General features: G+C 39.7%; 1 protein-coding gene across 1 annotated transcript in view; it reads left to right on the top strand.

The window, feature by feature from the left end:
* Positions 1 to 8,864: 8,864 nt before the first annotated feature.
* Positions 8,865 to 25,585, top strand: part of CPLX4 (complexin 4) — a 31,434-nt gene continuing 14,713 nt past the window's right edge. The window contains exons 1-2 of the mRNA XM_050944799.1: positions 8,865 to 9,031; positions 12,513 to 12,600. Of these exons, the coding sequence (XP_050800756.1) occupies positions 8,865 to 9,031; positions 12,513 to 12,600 (255 nt within the window). The remainder of the gene's footprint in view (positions 9,032 to 12,512; positions 12,601 to 25,585) is intronic.

The raw sequence follows: 25,585 nt of genomic DNA, 5'->3' as shown, positions 1-25,585 counted from the left end.
AGGTTTCTGAGAAGAGTGAATGCTAACTTATGTCAAGTAGGTCCCAAAATATTTCTCTTCCCTTACCTTAAAAATATTAATTCCCTTTAAAGTCTATGAATGAAGATTAGAGGTTTAAAATGTTGCAATAGATTTGATGTTCTGTGTGCAGTGGAATGTAAGAACTTAAGGGGTGACATGATTACAATCTAAGTATCTCTATGGGGAACAAATTTGATAACAGGCTCTTGGATCAGGTTATACTTCTCTCTGCTACATTCAATGGCTGGAAGTTGAGAGACACAAACTGGAAATAAGGTAACTTTTTAATGATGAGAGTAATTGACCATGAGTACAATTTACTAATGGTCATGGTGGATTCTTCATCGCTGACTATTTTGAAATCAAGATTGGATGTTTTTTTCTTAAAGCTATGGTGTAGGAATTATTTGGGGGAAACTTCTTTGGCAGGTGTTTATACAGAAGGTCATACTAGATCATCACAATGGTCCCTTATGGCCTTGGACACTCTGAATCTAAGTTTGTTTACTTGCTGCACCACTTAGTTTTTTGTTCCTGTTTCACACTCATCTCCACTCATTAAATGGAGTATCTGTGTCTGGATGTAGTGCTATGTTAGCTTGCTGTGGGTGAAGCTTACATCTGGATCAAATACACCTCCCATTTTAACACACAAGTGAGTCTTTAAGATTATAAGAGAAGGTTTCAGAAGTTTCACTCCTTGGTATTATACTGTACTTTGTTTTAGAATATATTTTCTGTTTACTCAGAGTTCTGTTTCCACTTGTAAGAGTGATGAGGAATCTAACTCTTCTAAAATTCAAGTGTAATTAAGTATTCAACTCTTTACCTGTTCCTCACCTCTTGGCAACAGAGAGCTACAGGGGGATTTCTTCACATCTGATGTATATTAGCTATGGTGTTTTCCAGTTCTGGTTTAAGTATGAAGGTTTCTTTAAGACAAGATAGGCTGTTTGTTCGTGCCTGAATGTAGGTCTGTCAAGTGCTTAGACTAAAATTAGGGAGTAGGGATTGTGACACACTAGTATGGGAAGATAAGGGGGTAAAGTAAACTTCCACGTTTATGTTCCTTAAGTTTCCTTATCCTACCAACTGCTTTGTATAGACTGCCAGAATTAAAGTTAAGAATATGTCCCTTGAATCATTTTCACTATGTTTGCTCCACTTCTGTGGAACCTAAACTTGGGCAAGCAGCATTAACTTCTCACTGACTTAACCCTTGAAAAGGCCTGGTGATCACCCTTTGTTAGAATCTCTTGAGCATAACTGCTAGTTTTAAAGGGCTCTTAAGCTTTTGAGTTATGAGCATTAATTACCCCTAAACATTTTTATGGTCCGTCCAGTCCTGCAAAGGTCATGCCTCTCCAGACCCCAGGGGTTATGGAGGGGTCCTCACCCTTCTATCAGTCTTCCTCATTTCTTGTGCTGAGACCCCTTTATGGGCCTGGAACGGGGGTGAGGATATTGTTCTGTGTGCCAACCCCTGCTTCCCTCTCTTTGGTCTCATATGACTATGGTGATTAAATTGCCAAAATGTCCCCTCTCAACCTCCGTTTGCATAGCTGTCCTTTGCCTCTGCTTTGCAGCTTGCTTTATGCAGGGTTTGGGGGCATTGTTAGCAGAAATTGCTGACAAGGTGATGTGTGAGGGATATGGGTGTTAGAGGCACCTAAGAAGCAGAGTTTGGAGGGAGCTAGAGTAGGGCTTTGTTGAACCAAAGACGTCTGCTGGTTTGTTGTTTCCTCCCCGTATCAGATACCAATGAATTGGGGTAACTTTCTAACAGGCTTCAGAAGTGGCTTGTTGCCTTTATACGTGGAAACTAAGGGAAAATGGTACTTCACAGTATTTAGCAAAAAGGCAGTTGGGGAGCAACGCTGTAAGCCACCGTGGTGGGTGTTGAAGAAGGAGACTAGAAAACCTTAGATTTCCCATTCGTCACTCCTCCCCATGCAGCATGCACTTCTGTTCTCCACAGCCCAGCTGCGGAAGCAATGTTTCATGTTTCTGAAAGCCAGTCTTGTCAGGTGCTTGAGCGGTGATGGTCAGCATGCATATAATCTGGAGAGGAATAGCTGGGCAGAAATTTTCAGCTGTAGAAAAATGTTAGGAACGAATACAATCAGAGATGGTCTCTTACTTCTGTCCTCATGCCCATCTGCTAAATGGCATTGTGCCCGTTCATGCATTTTGACTGGTTTATTACAGCACAGGCTCCAGGGACTTAGACAAGCAGCCTGCATAAAACTAAATGACTTTTTGTGTCCCACAGGAAGCTCCTCCTCCACACTGAACCGGCTAGTGTTACATGTCTCTTCTGTATTTTGATGTTTACTTTTATTGCTTTAGGGATCAGTATGGCTCTTTCTTGTTCTCTTGCAAATCCAAGGTGTCTTTCACTCCAGGCATCCCTTCCCCAATTTAATATATTGCTACCTCCTAATGTCTGAGCTGCAGCTGCCTCACTACTACAAAACAGCATGACGTTAATGGCAAAAAGGCGCCAAGTTTTGAAGCACCTCTGTTCTGCTATGGGGGTAATCAAAGGCTATATAACAGAAACCCTCCTCCCTGGCTGGGCTAGGAACATTATTCTTGTAGACCTCCCAGCCTTTTTCTTGTCCAGTGAAGGCTCAAATCAAGAGCTGGAAGTTGAAGCTAAATGTATTCAGACTTGAAAAAAAGTGCAAAATTCTTACAGGGTAATTGATCGTTAGAACAGCTTACTTAGGGATGTGGTAGATTGAAATCAAAACTGGATATCTTTCTAAAAGATAGGCTCTAGCTCAATGAAATTATGGGCTTGATGCAGGGAATACTGGGTGAAATTCTATGGCCTGTGTTGTGCAGGAGGTCAGACTAGATGATCATAATGGTCACTTCTGGCCTTAAAAATCTATGAATCTCCTACCTGGCTGCAAGTGTGGTCACCAGCTAAGCCATGGCTAAACAGAGTAAAAAAGGCAGAAGACAAAAGACATCCTTCAAAAATTGGAAGTCAAATCTTACTGAGGAAAATAGAAAGGAACATAAACTCTGGCAAGTCAAGTGTAAAAGTACACCGCAACCTCGATATAACACCACCCAATATAACACGAATTTGGATATAACACGGTAAAGCAGTGCTCAGGGCGGGAGAAGGGTGGGGCTGTGCACTCTGGTGGATCAAAGCAAGTTCAATATAACACGGTTTCACCTATAACATGGTAAGATTTTTTTGGCTCCCAAGGACAGCGTCAGATCGAGGTACAGGTGTATAATTAGGCAGGCCATAAAAAGAATTTGAAGAGCAACTAGCAAAAGACACAAAACTAACAGGAAAAAAAGTACGTTAGGCGCAGGAAGCCTGCCAAACAATCATTGGAACCACTGGATGACTGAGGTGCTAAAGGAGCACTCAAGGAAGACACGGCCATCGTGGAGAAGCTAAATTAATTCTTTGCATTGGTCTTCACTGCAGAGGATGTGGGGAGATTCCCACACCTGAGCCATTCTTTTTAGGGGACAAATCTGCAGAACTGTCCCAGATTGAGGTGTCAGAAGGTATTGGAGCAAATTGATAAATCAATTATGAGTGGTACATCCACTCCTGTACTAGATGACTGAGGGATAGCTAATGTGATGCCATTTTTAAAAAAAAGCTCCAGAGGTGATCCTGGCTATTACAGGCCAGTAAGCATAACTTCAGTACCAGGTAAATTGGTTGAAACTATAGTAAAGAACAGAATTATCAGATGCACAGATGAACACAATTTGTTGAGGAAGCGTCAACACAGCTTTTGTAAAAGAAAATCACGTCTCACCCATTGATTAGAATTCCTTAAAGCAGTTGACAAATGCGTGGACAAGGATGATCCAGTGAACATAGTGTACTTGGACTTTCAGAAAGCCTTTGGCAAGGTCCCTCCTTCAAAGGCTCTGAAGTCATGGGATAAGAGAGAAGGTCCCCTCATGGATCAGTAACTGGTTAAAAGGAAAGAGTAGGAAAAAATGGTCAATTTTCAGAATGGAGACGGGTAAATGGTGGTGGCCCCCAAGGATCTAGTATGGGTGCCAGTGTTGTCAATATATTCATAAGTAGTCTTGGTAAATGATGATATGGCAAAATTTGGAGAAGATAGAAAATTACTCAAGATAATTAAGTCCAAAACTGACTGTGAAGAGTTACAAGTTTCTCATGAAACTGGGTGACTGAGCAAGAAAATGGATTTATCAACATTAAATTTCATCTGCCAAAGTAATGCACATGGGAAAAACATCCCAACTATACATAAAAAATGATGAGGTCTAAATTAGCTGTTGCCATTCAAGAAAAGATCTTGGAGTCATTGTAGCCAGTTCTGAAAATATCTGCTCAGTGGGCAGCAGAAGGCCAAAAACTTTAGGAATCATTAGGAAAGGGATAGATAATAAGACAGTAGATAAACCTCCACCCTGATATAACGCTGTCCTCGGCAGCCAAAAAATCTTACCGCATTATAGGTGAAACCGTGTTATATCGAACTTGGTTTGATCTGCTGGAGAGCGCAGCCCCGCCCCTCCAGAGCACTGCTTTACCGCATTATATCCGAATTCATGTTATATCTGGTCGTGTTATATCTGAGTAGAGTTGTATAATACCACTATATAAATCCATGCTGTGCCCACATCTTGAATGCTGCATGCAGTTCTGGTCACCCTATCTCAAAAAAGATACGTTAGAAATGGGAAGGGGCAACAAAAATGTTTTAAAGGTATGGAATAGCCCCTATATATGGGGAGATTAAAAAGACTGGAACTGGTCAGCTTTGAAAAGAAATGATTGGGGGGGGAATAAGACCGAGGTCTGTAAAACCGTGAACGGTGTGGAGAAAGTGAATAAGGAAGTATTATTTAATCCTACACATAACACAAGAACCAGGGGTCACCCAATGAAATCAATAGGCAGCAGGTTTAAAATAAACAAAAGGAAACCTTTCTTCACACAGTGCACAGTCAACCTGTGGAACTCATTGCCAGAGGATATTGTGAAGGCCAAAACTATAAGTGGGTTCAGAAAAGAATTAGATAAGTTCATGGAAGGTAGGTGCATCAAGGGCTGTTAGCTGAGATGGTCAGGGATGCAATCCCATGCTCTGGATGTCCCTAAACCTCTGACTGCCAGAGGCTGGGACTGGACAACAGGGGATAGAATCGTAGAATACTAGGGTTGGAAGAGACCTCAGGAGGTCATCTGGTCCAACCCCCTGCTCAAAGCAGGACCAATCTCCAGACAGATTTTTGCCCCAGATCCCTAAATGGCCCCCTCAATGATTAAACTCACAACCCTGGGTTTAGCAAGCCAATGTGCAAACCATTGAGCTATACCTCCCCCCAACCCCCAAGTCTTTTCCCTGACTGGAAAATGAACTGAGGCTGTAGCAGTGAAAGTGCCAAATCCTAACCACTAGACCACCAGGGATAGATCACTTGATAATTACTCTGTTCTGATCATTCCTTCTGAAGCTTCTGGCATTGGCCACTGTCAGAAGACAGGATACTAGGCTGGCTGGACCATTGGTCTGACCTAGTATAGTCATTCTTCTGTTCTGAACATAGAACTAGAAAACTGTCCCTGCCCTGAAGAGCTGACAGTCTCAAAATGCTTTATTGTACTCACTAGTAGGAAGTGTCTATGGACACGTGGTGGTCCGCCAATCCAACTGCTGGATTTAGCTGGGACGCAGGAACTCTAAATTCTAATCCTGCCTCTGCCACTAACTCACTGAATAGCCTGGGGAAAGCCACTTAAAACTATGTTGATGACATTGAGAGTTACTTTGTATCCTGCCCATCCCTTATTTTTCCCCACCTATAAAGTGTGGATGGTAACTATGCAATGTGATGAGGACTGTGAATGTGGACCATACAGAGCTATGAGATGGCTAAATGCTGTAAGTGTTACATTTTTGTTAGATGCCTCTTGAGAGGTTGTGTTATGTTCAACAGCAGCTCCTTTAGGTCATTGAGGAGTGATACTACCAAGCGCAGAAGGACAGTGACCAAAAAGAGGTGTGAAACAGAAAAAATGGGAGGAAGTCTGTTTCTTTAGGGTTTTAAATATAGATGTGGCAGCAAAGTCACTGGTGGGAAGGAAACATCCATCATATGGCTCATAGTATCAAGTGGTCTTCATACATAATTGGATTGCTATCACTGTGCGCCAGAGCCAGCAAATGCTTCTTCCCTAAGAGGAAGATGGGCTGTGGAGTGTTGCCAGCCTGCTTCTGAGAGGTCATCTCCTATCTTGACTCTCATGGTACGCTCTTATGTACATTAATAAACAGAGGACAGGTCTTACTTGATCTTAACAAAGAGAAAGGGAGTGCTTTCTAGGGCTGCTCTTCCAGAAGCAGCATGGTGAGATTTTTCTTGTACCAATACATCTGAATTTGCTCTGTCACAGTAAGCTACTCCAAGCAAAACAAGAGAACTCCAGGTTCTTAGCTTCAGAGTACGTCAGCTAACTGCCTGAAGAATAAAATGCCCTATTCAGGTTAAGATGCACCAGTCGTCATGGTATTTGAGTACCCAAATCCCTGCAGAGCTCCCAAACCAGAGAAAACTTGTGCAAGGGATTCAGAACACCAACTCCGTTGCAGCAATCTGGGCACTTTGCAGGGGTGGGACAAAGATCTTCTAGCCAGATGTTCTGCAAAGTGTACAGAACCACAGGCCTATGAACCCACTTATGCAGGACCTAGTAAAAGTGATATTTCTGCTGTGCCCTGCTGAAACATGCCACCTGCTGTAGATTGGGGATGAAGACCATTCCTCAGCTCCATGTGCATTTGTCTGGACTGTGCACTGTACCAGGATTTTACCCTTTAACAGCAGCCGTGATCCATTTTGGAAGCAACTTCCCTTCTGTGATGGGCATTGTGATGCCTATCTATAGAATCTGTAAAGGTGCTATGTAAATGTAAGACATTAATTATTATTTTTGCTTATTGCTACTCTCTTCTGTGTAATGTGGGCTCATAGTAATTTAGAGATTTGCAACTGTATCAGTGCAAATTCTTAAGTCCTTTATCAAAGCAAAAGTGATGTTTCCTATCCTGCATGTATCTGTACTCTGGCCAATGAACAGAGCAGGTTGGTTCTCCCCGCTGCCCCCGCCCCCGTTTGCAAACTGTGTGACTGGATAATGAGTTTTATTCATTATTTGGCAAACAGTTTGTGCATCAGTTTCACATCAGTTTCAGTCTGTGGCTTCCTCCTGAGCTGCAACTGGTCCAAATTTTCTATTCAAACTATGATAGGTCACCTAATTTGCATGTTCTTGTTTCTTGGTCCCTGATTGGATGACTAAAACTTTTGGAAAGTACTTGAGACCCAGTTTTGCAAAGAGCTGAATAAGCCAGCCAAGTAGAAGGCAATTCCCACTCCCAAAGAATTCAGTTATGCAGGACCTTAAAGGGGAGCATAATGTTTACAAAATGATTTCAGGCTTTAAAAAGCAAGTTTCGTAAATCTTTTCAGTAGATCAAATGTATTTTGTTTGATTTTAAATTCTCCTAAGTAATATTTATCTGTTTTCAAAAGGAAAGTTAAAGTCTGTTGTTTAATCATAGATAATCCAGGATAACTGGACATCCTGCACTTTTCTTTTTTTTAGTAGCAGAGAGTGCTTTAATTAGAAAGGTACTAATGTAGATTAGGGTATTAACTGAACTGGACTCCTCCCATATCACCAATGAAATGACGACTGCATTGGGAGAGCCATTTTGACAATCAGAGCTCAAACATATTTCATTAAACAGTACCCAATAATCCTCAGTGTGATTGTTAAAATACACCCACAGTGTGCAAGACATTTGAGACACATAAATAATTTCCTGTCCCCAAAGAGTTTGCAATCTTAAGTGCCAGCTCCTGAAAACCCTTATGTGAGTATATCCAACTCACACAACTAATTCCACTGAAGTCAATGGGCTCATTCAGGTGAATAAGTGTGTGCAAGACCAGCCCTAAGACGACAATTTTCAGATAAAGGATAGCAATGCTTGAATCTAGCTGAACAAACCTGGCTAAGAACCTTCAGCGCTAAATATTCCATCCAGTGCCAATCAAAGTGATGGTATATAGAGAGAGAGAGTATAGTGCCATAAGCAAATCAGAGCGGTGGAGAAAAATGGGAAGAAATCTTTTTTTTTTTTTTTAAAGGGAAGCAATTATGATCACACTAAGGATTCGTTCATCTGTCACAGAAACCAACCATTCAAAAGGCTTGAAAAAGCAGATGAAGAAAACCCCTATTGTACTGTACTTTCTGTCCCATGGGCTAAAAATATTAATGGATAAAAGGATTGATTTTTGCTTAATGAAGAATCCTAGTTTTCAAATCTCATTGGACTGTGTACATCCAACAGGATTTGCTGCTCAGTAGCCTGAATTTTACAATTCTGCTGTGATCATGGAATCAACCAAGTCTTATTTTAATTCAGATACTGTGTGTTCTGATGAAGGCTCTTTGCTCTCCATGTAATTGAGAGTTTCAAGACTAAAGAAATCAAAATGCTATTGTGAACTACGTGAATTTTTCGGTATTTACAATTAGCTTAAGGTATTAATATTAAAAGTAGGGAGCTGCATCTAATGACTTTTTGGAGTAATCTGAACCATCTGCCTCTCGATACTAAGGAGTTCACCACTGTAATCCAGATTATGGCTGACGAACTGTTTTTGGCATCCACTTCTCACTAGCATTGTGCCTTTGAAGAGCTGCTGAGGCTGTAGAAATTCCCTTGCTGACAAACATATTGTTGTCTTTCGGGAGCCTTTTTTGGTTTTGTTTTGTTTTGTTAAATTTTCTTGGGAAGAAAATGGCTTTCTTAATGAAAAGCATGTTGAGCAACCAGGTAAAGAATTTAGGACTTGGTGGTGGAGGTGAGGAAAGCAAAGAAGAAAGTGGTCCTTCCGACCCAGCTGCAGCAGCAGGAATGACTAGAGAGGAATATGAGGAATATCAAAAGCAAATTATTGAGGAGAAGTGAGTACACATTCCCTTATTATCAATGTGTGACTAATTCATGATGACTTGGCTCATCTGAGAATAACTTCAGAAAAAGTCAGTACATTGTCTCCTTACCCCACATTCCTATTTTTAAGCATAGGGAACATTGCCTTGCTGAACAACCTCTCCAAAACAAAAATTCATCTAGCTGCAAATTGTAAGATGTTTTGTATCATGGTTTCATCCTTCACCCTCATTTCCAATCATCCCCACCTCCCCACACACTCACCTACACATCTTGTGCTGGTGTTGCTTTCTGCTTCCATATAGGCAAGAGAATTTATTTCATGTTTATTTATTTCTGTAGGTTTAATGGTGTAAATGCTGGCTGCAATCTAAGAATGCAGTGGCTAATGCTGAAAATCACATGATCTACCCTCTTAAAATACTAAATCTGATATGCTTAAAATATTGAATCTCCTCCATTTATCATTGCAAAAATTGAGGACAGGGTAAGAACCAAGAATGTAAAGCTGGTAATGTTTATTCGAAGGATGCTTGACTAATTTCAAAACTATACGTTTAAACCATTTTTTCAGTTGTCCAAACTCTATTAAATGAAGTGGAGAAGATTTACTCTCTATGTACAGCTCAGGGATTTTATTTGGCTGATAATTGCAATCCGTAACCACATTCTGACAAGTAAAATGCAGAGGCACTGTTTACATAGCAGATATAAAGTAAAATAATGGGTTTCAAGCAGGTAGGAGTTTAAACCCTGCATAATTATAAAGAAAGACAATTGAATTCTAAATCTCCACTGCATCTACTTCACTAATGATCAATTACATAATGGTTGTCTAAATCCTACATTTTAAGATGATTATAGGTGAAAGGTTAATGACTTATAGAATTTAAGAAGTATTCAGGTCTGTATTTAGCAGCAGCAACTTCAGTCATAAAATTCTGAATAAATGTAACCCGTTTGTAAACACACTTCACAATGTCACTTTCTTTTGTGGTACATTACAGAGGAGGAGATTATTTTTTCTTTTCAATCAGCCTGCAAAAAGATGCTGTGCTGGAATAGATAAGGAAAGCAAGAAATCTGGAGAGGAGAAAAGAGTCGGAAGAGAAGAGCATATTTCAATTATGTTTTGAAGTCTGCTGTGTTTGTTAAATATGAAGTTGTGCTATAAGTCAATAGCTGAACAATAGTCCTTCCAGCACAGGCAGGAATATAGGGGAATGGAATGAAATGGTTGTGTTTTTGCACAGAAAACTGAATGATGGAACTGGGCACTGCACTGGTTCTGTAATTGAATGTCAGTTCATCCTGGAAACATGATCGCAGATGCAACATCTGGTTTTAGTGACCTCCTCCTAATTTTACTCAGTTTTACAGCTGCACAGCCTGAGGATCAAAGAGGTTAAGTGACTTGCCCAAGATCACCCAGTAAGTCAGAGGCTCAGACTGGATTAGAACCCCTGACTTGACCCCTGTTGTCTCCACTATTTTTGTTTAACCTCTAACCAACACTGCTTACGCTAAAAATGTAAAAATGCATTAATCATCATTCATCAGGAAGGCATGTAAATGAGCAAATGAGAGACTTGTTAAAAGCGAAGGGGTCCTCTGAGTCACATAGTCCATTCTCCTGCATCATAAGAAGGTTGATTTCACTATTCATGATAGATGGGCATCAATTCTAGCCTTGATTTTCTAGAACTTCATCTCTGAAGTCACACTTTGACCCCATCTTCTTTATAAAGATTTGAAGATAGTCATTTCCCACTTATTCATTGCTATCTACAAGTATGTGATGGATGTAAAAATGCAGAAAGAGAATCTCTTATGATTGTACACAGGCAGACTACTAGAGTACTGGGATGACATTAGGTGAGAAAATGTATGCTGAATATCAGAAAAAGTTCCTGAGTGAGATCTATTCGGCTATGGAATAGCTTTTCAAGTCGATGCTTAAAACTAGCATACATGAAACTCTAGAATATGTTCCACAGAAAATAATGTTGCACCAGCAAGAGGGTGAACTACATAGACTCATAGACTCTAGGACTGGAAGGGACCTCGAGAGGTCATCGAGTCCAGTCCCCTGCCCTCATGGCAGGACCAAATACTGTCTAGACCATCCCTAATAGACATTTAGCTAACCTACTCTTAAATATCTCCAGAGATGGAGATTCCACAACTTCCCTAGGCAATCTATTCCAGTGTTTAACTACCCTGACAGTTAGGAACTTTTTCCTAATGTCCAACCTAATAGATATGTCACAGTTGTTATGAATCTACAACAGCCCATTAATCTCTAGTGGACAGGAATAGGAAACTGCATGGCAGGCAATTGCACATTATGTATGCAGGTTTTTAACTTTAAAGGAAGTTTTTCTGCTAAATCCACGTATATTGTTTTGAAGCTTATGGTTAAGATTCGATCAAACCACTTTTGGTATATGTACAAAAAACAAACATTTTATGAAAAAAATTAATGAAAATTAAGAAGTTTGGAGAATGTTGGGGGATGGAACGGGCTATTTCTCAACCAGCTGTAGTGCTATCAACTTTCCGCTGAATATTTAAACAATCTAACCAAAAATTACAGTGAATTTTTTTGAAATCAAAGTCAAATTTTACCTTGATTCAGTAAAATGGCCATTCATAAATTTGGCAGTGATGAATGTCTGTTTACTCCTTATTCGGCTTCAGTCTTGGAAGGTATTTGATAGAAATGACCAAATCCTGGAGTTTTAATTAAGAACTGTTGCATTTGGCCCAAAGGTAGCATCCCTATAAAACATTGCTTGGAAGGAATAGTCATGTTGAGGGGTAAACAGACCTATGACCACTATTTTTTTTTAATTTATTTTTTTTTGCACTCCCATTAAATTTGTGGTGATATAGCTGCCTCCCTTCAACAGGCACATTGTTACTGAATGGAGGATAAAATTCTCATCTCAGATTATCAGGGAAAGAGTTGAACATTCAGATTCTGTTGTACAGAGCTCTCCATTGATCTCAGGGATAAATCAATGCAAGATCCAGCCAAGTAGACAGAACAAAACTGGAGGAGAGACCAAAACATCATTTATGTCATTAGACTTGTCCTTCATTTCTACAGAGATTAATGACCTACTAGACTAAGCACAGGCCTGGTAATCAGGGACTCCTGACTTCTAGTGCAACCTCTAACCATAACTCCATTTGTAGCTTTGGACCAGTAACTTAACTTTGTGTCTCTAGTTTCCCTGTAAAATGGGCATAATACTAGCCTACCTCTTATAGGTGCTGTGAAGCTGATTAGCAAATGTCTGGAAAGAGCTCTACATATGTTCCTTGTTGTTTGTTTAGTCTGATACAGACTATGCTGTGTTAAAGCATAAAATTGGATGAGAATGACTTCAGCCTGTAGTTTTCTGTAGCTGAGTAATTAGTTCCGTGACAATGACAAGCTGTCACATGATAGGTGTCTGGTTACACACCTATTATTTTGATTTTCAGGATGGAGAGAGATGCAGCATTTGCACAAAAAAAGGCGGAGAGAGCCTGTCTGAGGGTTCATCTGAGAGAAAAGTACAGGCTTCCTAAGGTAAGATGAAGTCACAATCATGATCTAGTTCACAGGCCAATTTTAAAACAGTGGCAGTCAGTTTGACGAACTGGGAATGTTCTTAATGTTTTCTCTGAATACTGTGTTGGTGCCTCAGTGTCCCCATGGCAGTTCTTAAGTATCTGGCAGAGCAAAGGGCCAGTGCACCTAAATGCCTGGCACTCTGTCTTCTAGCAACTGATGCCCTGGGCCCCTCCTCTGCAAAGGTGCCAGCTGAAGGTGTTGAAAACAAAAGGATCAGGTGACCTCCTGGCCTGGGAAAGGGGCTGAGCAAAAAGAAGAGGGGGGGGGTTGTTAGTCTGGAGCTGGCTGAGGGCAGACCTGGGGGTCTGGCTAACTGCCCCCCAAAATGGACCCGGCCGAGGGGTCCGGTTCGCTGTATCTACAAGCTCTGTTTTAGACCCTGTTCCTGTCATCGAATAAACCACTGTGTTACTGGCTGGCTAAAAGTCACGTCTAACTGCAAAGTGGGGGTGCAAAACCCGGTGGCTTCCCCAGAACCCCGCTGGGGTGAACTCACTGTAAAAAGCGCACAAAGGGGCAAAAAATGCTAAATGCTCCAAAAAAAACCCCAAAAGGTAAAGCCATGTAAGCTTCTTGCCCTAAACAAGTCTGCTCCAAGGAAAAAAAGGCTCCCCAAAGTCCTGCCTGGCTTGGTGGGAAGCAGTTCCAGAGCATCGCCTGGGAACTCTGTAACAGTCAGACCTGCTGTCTGACTGGGGAGATTTCCATACCCATGTCATCTTCCAATAAATGTGCACATTGAGACTATCTGAGTCTCTTGTCCAAAGAGATTCTTATGCTACACTACACTTCACATAACACAAAAATGGAGGAAGGCTAGCTCTAAGTTCTCAAAAGCAGCTAATGATTTTCAGTGCCTCCATTTTTGGTGCCCAACCTGAGATGTTTTAAAGCAGAGGTTCTCAAACTGGGAGTTGGGACCCCTTAGGGGGTCATGAGGTTATAACATGGGGGGTCGTGAGCTGTCAGCCTCCACCCCAAACCCTGCTTTGTCTCCAGCATTTATAATGGTGTTAAATATATTAAAAAATGTTTTTAATGTATAAGGGGGGGAGTTGCACTCAGAGGCTTGCTGTGTGAAAGTGGTCACCAGTACAAAAGTCTGAGAACCCCTTCTTTAAAGGGACCTGATTTTTAAAGAGTGCTCAGATAAATCTTCATCAAGTTTGGCACTCAAAATTGCTAATCACTCTTGAAAACCCTGTCTCATTAAGGTGTGGGGCTTGGGCTTCAGAAATCTGTTTTATTCCTGGAAGAGATGGCTGAAAATGTTCCATCAGTATGGTTTTTCAAGAAAATTGGGGTTTGATAAAATGAAATATTTGGCAAAATGTGTCTGCTTTAGAAAACTTTGATGTTTTTGTCAAAAATCTTTTGGTTTTTTCCAAGGAAAAGTCATGGGGGAGGGAAGGGGGCATTTTCTGACCCACTCTAATTCCTGGCTCTTCCACAGCCTGCCTCTTGCTTTGGGACCCAGTATAGTATCACTTCATCTCTCTGTGCCCAAGTTTCTCCATTTTACCTCACAGGATTATTGTGAGGCTTCATTGATTAATATTTGTATGAGCTACTTCAGATGGGCAGCTCTATAGGAGTGAAAAATATTTTAATTATTTCAATAACACTATTTTATCATTTTTAAAAATAATATTGTGGTTTCTTATTCCTGTTGTCCCACCTACAATAATGGGAGTGAACAGCCCTTTGCAATATTACCGGGTATTAAATTAAATATTTGGGGTAGAATTTTCAAACACACCTGAGTGATTTAGGAGCTTAAGTTCCTCCTCTTTTTGTTTTAAATTTATTTATTTTTGTGACAAAGACACTGGAGGCTAAATTCCACTGATTTTTTCAGTGGGACTTCAGCTCATAAGTGTGTTCGTCATTTCTGAAAATGGGATATAGACTCTTTTGAAAATGTTACCCTTGGTTCTTGGTATGTATGATTAAGCAGAAAAGGGGAGACTAACTTGTGGATGAGACTTGTGTGGCTTTAGGTTCTTGTTACTCTCAGTGAGAGAATTTTGGAAGGTCTGTAAGCAGAGTGCTTTGGCAGCAAAAGAAAAGAGGAAGTTGGAGCTGAATTAGCATCTGGAACCTTCTTTAAATTTAAAGCTTCATGTAGAGGCTGTATACCAAGCATTGCTGCTGGACTATTGTATTACAGAGTCTGCAGTTAAATTACATGATTTAGCTAAGACTTAATTATTAGGTTTTAACAGCTGTACTTATACTGTAAATATGGGGGGATGAGCGTGTTTCTAGCTTTGTTCTGTACTGCACTGAACAGAGGGCCAATGCTCAGCAAGAAACACACAATAACATTGAAAACTAGGGCTTTCAGCATTTTGATGGCATTGCAAACTCCCACTTCAGTGTTTTAGGTTCAACCCCCCTGAACCTTTTGAATGCTGAGTTTCATTTATTTTGCCGTTCTTATAAGGTCAGAAGTTTGTTGCAATGGGTAGTCCCTCTTTCTCCCATCCCTGTCCCTAATGCCACTAATCAAATATTAACTGAGAAACCAAAAGGTAACCCCAAAAGAAGTAAAAGCTGTCAAGCAACAAAGACATCTGGAATATTGCTAACAGCCTGGGCAAGCTGTGATGGCTTCAGGAGCATTTTAGATAGCACGGTTAACCCTTAAGACAGTGGCATTTCCCAGACTGGTATCCAAATGAATATGTAGAAAGATGTATATATGTCTGACTATAGAGTTAAGTCAATGTGAAATCATAGTATCTGAAATAGTTGCTCAGAAAATTGACAGGGATTCATTGATACTCCAGCCTGTTCTTTCTAACTTCGTGCCTGGCCTCCTCCAGTGGCTACCAATCTGACCCAAGTATGTGATTCATCTCCACTAATCAGAACTTGCAACCACACCTTCTTTTTCTTTTCTAGTCACTTCTGAGTTCATAGTTGTAGTGTTTTGCTATGGTTTCAGCCTGTGAAAAGTAGCAAAATGTATTTATTTCCTTCTACATTTCTATGAGATAAGGCCTTAGAGATCACTGTGGAATATTGTGGACCATAAGTCACTGCCACCTGCTGAGGTGGAGATGGCTGGGGGGGTTTCCACAGTACTTGGAGTAACAGAGCTAGTAATCAATTTTTTCTGATACTGAACTTATTTTTTTTCTCTTATTAGTGGACTTGTCTAGTGGGTTAGGAGAGCTCTGCAGTAAGATCTAAAGATTGCTTTGGTTAACTCAATTTGCCAATTCTCTGCTTGAAATGTCAACTTTTATTCCCCTTGCTCTAAAAGACTGATTTGTCCTCATCGGTAATATGTATTTTCCCCTTGATTCCCTAGTCAACCCTCTTTCTGAAGGCTAGGAAGCCCTACAAATAATTCTGGGCCACTCAGCCTTCTTGGGGAGCTAATAGCTCTGTGAACAGCTATACTAGACTACGCATAGATGTAATGCTTAGTTTCTTCACCTCAAGCCCTTTCGTACTGGACATTTCTGTGTACTGTGTGAGCAACTGACTCCTTAAAGTTTAAAAACCAGCATTACATCTTCATTTCCTCATGCAAAGGTCTGAGTTTACATTACAACACAGATCTGCTCTTCCAAGACTGCCTTGTAATAAAAGTATTTTTCTGACCACAGTTTAACCAGACCAGGAACCAACTCCATTTCTTATACAGAATCAAACATCTGCTGCATCAATCAGTACTACAATGGTAAAATCTTTACACTTTTTGACTAGTGCAAAAAGATAAATGGTTCTCTGGCATATTCCATATAAAATGAGTACGTGGACAGTGGGTGGTATAGCAATATTAATTACAATTGTCTTTGTAATTTTAATGTCAGACCCTTTGAAATGAATGTATTAATTTTACCTCATGACACGTACCATAATTGAGTCACTGTTACCTCCTGCTCCCCACATCTGTTTGTTGTATCCACCTGTTTTCTCTCATTTTATACTTTTTTCCCCACCTGGAGGGCCTTCCAGGATCAGATCCGTTAATTGTGCATCATTAGATTTGTATATGCCTTTGTACTTAGCACATTTAGAATAGAATGAGATGAAGCAAGTTTAAAAATGCTGTTGATATAGGACTCAGTCCAGCAGTTTTTGATCATGTGTTTCCAGTGGGGCTATTTGTGTAATTTAAGGCTGCATGATTAGGCCCATAATTGAAAGGGCATTGGGGAGCCATGTAAATGGGGCTCCATGCAGGTGCATTGGGGTCTAGTAGTCCATATTAATTGTGAGCCTAACTGTGGGAAAGTGGATAGAAGGTTAAAAATGGTTAAATTGCCTGTAACAGGCAGAGTTGGTCATCTGTTGCCTTTTCCCATCAACATTTATTATTATAGATGATTGGACTATTTTATAAACTTCCGTCCACATTCCCACAATTAGGCTCACAATTCGGGCAGGCCTGTGAGGCGCCAATAAGATCACTTCACAGCATTTTAAAGGTTCGTAGAGAGATTCTCTTTCCATGTTGGATAAAATAGCCATTGTGTACAAATACAACATAAAAGGGTTTTTGGTCCTCAACTATACCAAATTTCTGAGATTTTAGATTAATACTCTCAGATTTTAAGGTCAGAAGGGACCATCGTGATCATCTAGTCTGACCTTCTGCACATTGCAGGCCACATAATCTCACCCATCCACTCCTGTAATAGACCCCTAACCTCTAGTTGAGTTACTGAAGTCCTCAAATCATGATTTGAAGACTTCAAGTTACAGAGAATCCACCATTTATACTAGTTTAAACCTGCAGGCAACTTGTGCCCCATGCTGCAGAGGAAGGCAAAAAACCCTCAGGGTCTCAGCCAATCTGACCCAGGGGAAAATTTCTTCCTGACCCTAAATATAGCTTTCAGTTAGGGATATATTCCTTGTCAAGAGTTCCTCTGGATGGCATCAACTGGCACCTTCTTGGAACAGGGGGCATTGTCTTGAGTTCTCTGCTTGGTGCCTTCCTCTGGATCCCTTGTTTGATCCTCTGATCTGTACCCCCATCCCTGTTTTTCATTCTCTGTCTCTTGTAATCAGTTGAGTTTCTGGCTCTGAGCCCACCCTCTCAGGTGAGAGAGGGGCCATTCTTTTGTTTTGGTGGACTCTACCTTCGACCCAGGATTCAAACAGGCTGAATCAAGATATATTTTATTGAACATATGACTGTTGAGTCAAGGCCTTATAAGTAAAGTTCTAGTAACTAGTGCAGTGTATGTAAATGTCAGGTTATTGTAGCAGTAAACGCATAGCATTTTCCTGCAGTCTTCTTTTACTGGGTAAAGGCATTTATCTGGGATGATGGCCCTATTAAATGTTGAGAAGTCTCCATGCAACTTTGTTCTCTATATTAACTAAGCAGCAATAACGAAGTTAGCAATCAACAGGGAGTTCAACACATTCAAAATGCCCTCAACTAACAAATTATTAATCCGCCAAGGTACTTCATTCATAATTGCTCAGGGTTACTATCACAGAGGTTATGTAACAGCAGGGAATAAAGAGTCAGCCATGGGCCCATCGGCAATCACCTTATTAAGACCCAACTTAAAGAAAAGTTAAGAAAAAAATCTTCCCATGAGCTGTCAGCTCTTGTAATTTTAACTTTGCCAAAGCACAGATTTGGGAATGGATTTTTCTGGGAAGAAAAAATAAGTCTATGGCATCTTCTTTCCTGTGCAAAAAGAATGTGCTAACTACTGAAATGGGTAAGGAAAATGCAGGATGTCAGCAATAAATCTAATGCAGTTGAGCCCCTCTTCCATTAACCCCTCTTATCCGAATGCTTCTGTTATCCTAATTTAGATTACGTTCTTCTGTGAGCATCGCTTACCTGGAAAAACTCCCATTTTTATTGACACTTCCATTTACCAGAATGAATTCCATTACCTCTGTTTTATTTGGATAAATGGGGTTTTTACTGTAATAGCATAACCATTGCTGAAGGGTACCAACAGAGATGGTCGGAAAACCCAGGAAAATAATGTTACACCTAGAACTTTTTTTTTTTTTTTTTTTTTAATTTTCCATGATTTTGAACAGATTACTTTTTTGGTTTTCATGGATTTTTCACAATATTTTTACCAACATTTTATAAAAATGTCTTATTTAAGAAACAGTGTATTCTTTGTGGTGAAAAAAAGTGGGGGGAGTCCATTTTCTATAATGTCTTAAAAACAATTTTGATAAAATTTGTCTAAAATATAGATTAGAATCATAGCAAGTTTCACCAAAAAAAAGAAGAAAAAAATCTGTCAATTTTTTTTTCTCTAAACTATTTGTAAAAAGGCCATTATTTCATTCAAATCTTTTTGTGTGGAAAAATTTCCATCAGTTCTAGCTAGCAGTATGAGACTTCTTGCCATGAGTTTTGTTCTTGCTTATTTGAGAACAATACGGAAGATTTAACCTGATCAGAGTTGATAAAAATACTGAAGTCACTTGGTGTCCCTTCTTTGCTTTGATCTGGAAAGTGATGGAAAAAAAATAAACATACTGGAAGAGTTAGACAAGGGGGTTTTTAGCAGGTTTTTGTTGGGGGCATTTTTTGTTGCCCAAACTTATCTGATTTAAAAACAATTTTGAAATTTAGTGAGAATCATGGCAAGGGAGTTAAATATAAATGTCTGCCTTGTTTATGTATTGTTCGGGTTTCCCCAATATATCAATGAGGTACAAGAAGAAGTTTCTTGTTCTGGCAGAGTCTACGTCTACACTACAGCATAAAATCAAAATAACTAAAACCGGTTTTATAAAACCGATGATATAAATCGATTTTATGCGTCCACACTAGGGCACATTAATTCGGTGGTGTGCGTCCATGGTCTGAGGCTAGCATCGATTTCTGGGGCGGTGCACTGTGGGTAGCTACTGTAAAATGATGAGGCCAATAACTTCGATTTCTGTCCACACTAACCCTAAATCGATATAGTAATATCGATTTTAGCGTTACTCTTCTCATTGGGGAGGAGTACAGAAATCGATTTTAAGAGCCCTTAAAATCGATTTAAAGTGTGTTGTAGTGTGGACGGGTACAGCGTTAAATCGATTTAATGCTGTTTAAATCGATTTAACTGCGTAGTGTGGACCAGGCCAGAGGTGCATTTTGATGTGCTTCCTCAAATGGCTCTGTGGTTCCTTAGCTAAAATGCCAAATGTCATTATTGTTGTTGTCATTAATTATATGAATTGTGCTAGCACCTTGGAGACCCCATTAGTGTCCAAGATCCTATTGCATGGAGCTGCTTGGAAATTTTTTGACAATTTTTTCATCAAAACTTGCCAATTCATCAAAATCGAAACTTTGTGAAACAGGGACAAATATCCAGACTTGAAAAGAGTCAATTTTTCTATTGTAAAAAATAATAATTTGGTTTTGACGTTTTTTGACACAACTTTTCATTTCAATGTTTAAGCTAACTAGCCTGAAAAAAATGTTTTAAAAAATCTAAATCTAAACAAGCATTTCAAAATTATTGAAACAAAATGTTTCAATTAATCCAAAACAAAAAAATTATTCATTACTATTTTTTAGATTTGGGTATTTGTCCTGATTCAAAATAGGAAAAATTTAAGTCTTAAAAATATTCATAGTTTTTCTGTCCTATTTCCAACACAACCCTACTATTGTGCTTGGTGCTGTCCATACACCAAACAAAAAGAGAGTCCCTATCCAAAAGAGCTTCCGATCTAAAAATTTTAGCCACCTTATAACCCTTTCTAAAGTGGCATTCAACTCTTCAGTGTATCAGGTACTTCCTTTATCACCATATACATAAATTACTGTTTGCCTGTTTTCTGTGAAGGTAAGGCACAAGGTAAGCAGCAGCCTATCACTTTCCCTGGTTGTTAAAATTGGGAATAAGAAACTTGAACAGGTCTTGTGAGTTTTTGCATGAATATTTGTTTTTATAGCTAAAAGTCAGGAAGCAGAACTTGTAGTAAAAAATGTTCACCAACTAAAGTTTTCCCATTAAGAATGCTGTAGTATTCTGTAGTGTTCATTGTGCAACAAAATAAAGGCCTTTTTTGTGGAGATTCTTCACCAACTGTTAAGAAGTCTCCAATTTCATGCTACAGGACTATGACTGAGACCTGAAGTGCTGTTCAAACATGGTGACATTGTTCAAACCAATCTGTCATTGGTCTGAAAAATGGACCACAACTGGTAGCTGTCTGACTCCCTCTAACAACTCTCTGGGGTATTCCACGCTGACATAAATCACAAGAGTCGACCAGCAAAAATAAACTTATCATGCAGATTTCTTAAAACAATTCCAGTTCCACTGCATGTCATCAGTGTTGATTGCTTTAGGAGGCCCATCACCCATCTCTGTACTTTTAACCACTGTTACTTGCAATTGTAAGAGAACCTTCTGCAATAATCTGGCTTAAGGTGAGTAGGTAAACTGTCTTGTTTAAGAAATTTACTGTTGCCACTTCTCAGTCTCCCTGAAGAATATTATAACATTCATTAAACCACCACACAGCCACAAATTCATCAAGGCCTTTGTTGGATCTTGTATCCTTACGCAGTCTGGAGGGCAGCCTGTATGTCTTCATTTGCTTTCTTTCCCTGGGGGAGGCACTTTTTGGTAGCTCTTTTGTGTGCCACTGTCTCCACCTTGACTCTGTATTTGATGGCACTAATGAGGCTGGAGGGAGTTGGATTATATAATGGAGGGGAAAAAATCAAAATAATTCCCTAAGGCATTCATGAGCACAAAGCATTTTAAGTATCAGAGGGGTAGCCGTGTTAGTCTGGATCTGTAAAAGCAGCAAAGAATCCTGTGGCACCTTATAGACTAACAGACGTTTTGGAGCATGAGCTTTCGTGGGTGAATACCCACTTCTTCAGATGCATGTGGTGGAAATTACCAGGGGCAGGTATATATATGCTAGCAAGCAAGCTAGAGATAACGAGGTCAGTTCAATCAGGGAGGATGAGGCCCTGTTCTAGCAGTTGAGGTGTGAAAACCAAGAGAGGAGAAACTGGTTCTGTAGTTGGCAAGCCATTCACAGTCTTTGTTCAATCCTGAGCTGATGGTGTCAAATTTGCAGATGAACTGAAGCTCAGCAGTTTCTTTGAAGTCTGGTCCTGAAGTTTTTTTGCTGCAGGATGGCCACCTTAAGGTCTGCTATAGTGTGGCCAGGGAGCATTTTAAGAAAGTTGCAATCTGTGGGTGTCACACAGTTACCCAGGGATGCGTGTGGGATTTTGGAGAGTCCTGCATCATTCATAGATCTCCAGTGGTCTGCTAGAAAAATAAATAAAACCCTACTGGTGTACCATCACACTGTCTCAGAGAAACAGCACCCTAACTATTGAAATAGCCTCTTTGAGAGCCTTTCCAAGGCAAAAACATTGTAAGGAAATTTACATACATTTTGCACAGCCAGCTTCAGCTAATATTTTAACGTCATTCAAAAACTCTTCTTTTTTTTGCAAGAAAACCTGAGACTGCTGGTATATGAATTAAATGGAGAATTTAAAAACATGTTCCCTAACCTATAACTGAACTATATTTTACACATCTACCTCCTACAAAAAAAGTAACTTAGTTATAGCCACCTCTGCCCAATGGTTTAAAGAATTCCCTTCCAAAACATCAAAAATGTTTTTTTTTTTTTTTAAGAAACAAAACAAAAAAAGCTGGGAACCTAACCACAAAGTAGTTAAAACTGATCTGTCAGAAAACAAAACCACATTGCTTCAGAAAATGATTATAAACACACACATGCTCATTATTTAAAAAGCAAATATAAATCTGTGTATTGTATGTAGTGCAGTTAGATTGTCTATTATGAACCTTTAGCCATTAAAGGCCCTCTGGTGACCTTTTCATAACATTACATCACTCTAACTTTAAAGCATAACCAGCTGTTGTACCTAAAACTCACCACTTTAAAAGCAAATAGCCCTGTTTAAAATAAAAAAAAAAATCAAACTTGCAGCTTCATAAAATTGTGCCATCTTTCTTTATAAGACTTGGCAAATCTTGTTCGTTACCAGATGTAAAACCAATTTTTTTTAGTGATCCAATCTATCATTTAAAATATATACCCTTCTCCATAACTGAAAACTTGCTGACTGACTTTAATTGCTCAGTGACATCAATGAAAACTGCTGCTGTCAGAAGTGGTAGGATTATTTTTAAATGACATTGTGTAAAAATGAAATTGTTTGCCTTTGTTTGTCACCTGCTCCCTTTCAGCTCTTCAGTATTGAATGATACATCTGTGAACCATTAGAAAGCGAAAATTTTATATTAACCCTTAGACTAGGATATTCAAAGGATCCTAAACCTAAAATCACAGCCTAAGGGCTTGGCTACACTCAAAACTCCAAAGCGCTGCCGCGGGAGCATTCCCGCAGCAGCGCTTTGAAGTGCGAGTGTGGTCGCGACATCAGTGCTGGGAGAGAGCTCTCCCAGCGCTGCAGGTACTCCACCTCCCCGAGGGAATTAGCTTACAGCGCTGGGAGCGCGCGGCTCCCAGTGCTGAGGCACTGTTTACACTGGCGCTCTGCAGCGCTGTAACTTGCTGCGCTCAGGGGGGTGTTTTTTCACACCCCTGAGCGAGAAAGTTGCAGCGCTGTAAAGCGCCAGTGTAGCCAAGGCCTCAGACTCTGAAAGTTATCTCACTTGTGGCTTTCATTGAATTTCTCCATTGTAATAACAGCACTAACACTTAAGTCTTAGATTCATAGTTTCCAAGGACAGAAGGGACCATTGTAATCATCTAGTCTGACCTCTTACATAACACAGGCCATAGAACTTCCCAAAAGTAATTCCGAGAGCAGATCTAGAAAAATATCTAATCTTGATTTTAAAATGTCCAGGATGTAAAATCCACCATGACCATTGGTTAATTGTTCCAATGGTTAATTATGCTCTCTGTTAAAAATGTGTGCCTCATTTCTAATCTGAATTTGTCTAGCTTCAACTTCCAGACATTGGATTGTTATACCTTTCTCTGCTGGACTGAGGAGCCATTATCAAATATTTGTTCCCCGTGTAAGTACTTGTAAACTGTGACCAAGTTCTTTTTGTTAAAATAGATTGAGCTCCTTTGAGGTTCTCACTATAAAGCAGATTTTCTAATCTTTTAATAATTTTTGTGGCTCTTCTCTGAACCCTCTCCAATTTATCAGCATCCTTCTTGAATTGTGGACACCAGAACTAGACACAGTACTCCAGCAATGGTTGTACCAGTGCCAAATTCAAGGTAAAATAACATCTTTACTACTCAAGATTCCCATTTTTGCTTCCAAGGATCGCATTAGTCCTTTTGGTCAAAATGTCGCAGTGGGAGCTCATCTTCAGCTGATTATCCACTGCCATCCCCAATTTTTTTTTTTCAGAGTTGCTGTTTTTTAGGATAGAGTCCCTCATCTTGTAAGTATGACCTACATTATTTGCTCCCAGATGTACACATTTAGTCATATTTAAAACACACAGTTGTTTGCTGGAACCCAGCTTACCAAGCTATGCAGACTGCTCTGTATCAGTGATCTGTCATCTTGATTATTTACCACTCCCCCAATTTTTTTGTTATCTGCAAACTTTATCAGAGATTATTTTATATTTTTTTCCAAGTCAATGATAAAAATGTCCAACAGTGTAGGACCAGAACTGATCGCCATGGGACCCCACTAGAAACACATCACTATTACCCTTATCAACCAAACTCATAATCTCATCAAAAAAGGTATCTAGTTAGTTTGAAATGATCTGTTTTCCCTAAAACCATGTTGACAGGCGTTAATTATATTACCTTCCTTTAGTTCTTTATTCATTAAGACCCATATTAGCTGCTTCATTATCTTGCCTGGGATCAATGTCAGATTGACATGCCCATAATTACCTAGGTCATCCCATTTACCTTTTTAAAATATTGGCACAACATTAGCTTTCTTCCAGCCCTCTGTAACTTCCCTAGTGCTTCAAGAATTATTGAAAATCAGCATTAATGGCCCAGCAACCTAACTTGCATCCAAGAGTTTTAAAAGAGCTGGCTGTCTAGACCTTCTGATTTAAAAATGTCTAACTGCTGTTTAATGTCCTCCAGAGATATTAGTGGAATGCAGCGCGTTATCAGATTATATGACTGCATAATCTGTTTCCTCCTCCGCCCCCACCTTCCAAATACAGAACAGAAATATTTATGGAATGTTTCTGCCTTTCCTGCTTTATTATTGATCATTCTCCATTTCCATCTAGTAATGGATCAATTCCACTCTTAGGAGTCTTTTTGTTGGTAATATTCTTTAAAAACTCCTTTTTATTGTCTTTAGCTCTGTTTGCTGTAGATTTCTCCTTGTGTCCCTGTATTTCCTCTATCAATTTTCTACAGTTCCTTAGCCTCTGATTTATATTAATTACTATCAGCTTCACTTTTCTTTCTTTTGTTGTACATTATTTTCTTATAGCTGCCTTCACTTCCCCTCTAAACCAGGTCACATTTTTTAACCAGCACAGCCCTATTCCTCGATTATGGAATTGTGTCTTTTGGGGCATCTAGTAAAATGTTCTTAAACAATTACCAATTAGTCACATTTTTCCGATTAATTCCTGCTACCGACTGACTTACCTCATAATTGTTTTCAAGTTAGAGAAATTTTTGCATAAGGTATGGGTATACATTTCCAACTTACGCAAAATTCAAGTTACACAAGGCTTTCCAGAACAGAACAATTGTGTAAGTCGGGGGGTGTCTGTCGGTTATAATCATTGATTTTAATATTCCAAAAGTGTGACTCATCCCACTAGGTTTCAGTAATACCAACTAGATCAAATTTATGCTGAAAAATGAACAAATCCAGTTCTTGTTTGTTACCAGGCTCCTAGCACTGGTGTAGTCAAAGAATTTTTTTTATGTCCCTGCAGCCCCTGGGGGATGGGGGAGGGGGACAACAGAGGGTCTCTGCACACTGCCCCTGCCTGTAAGC

The sequence above is a fragment of the Gopherus flavomarginatus genome, chromosome 3 (genome assembly GCF_025201925.1).
Source record: "Gopherus flavomarginatus isolate rGopFla2 chromosome 3, rGopFla2.mat.asm, whole genome shotgun sequence".
Classification (NCBI taxonomy): domain Eukaryota; kingdom Metazoa; phylum Chordata; order Testudines; family Testudinidae; genus Gopherus; species Gopherus flavomarginatus.
The sequence above is the reverse complement of the archived record's forward strand: the minus strand, read 5'-3'. Positions and strand labels throughout refer to the sequence as shown.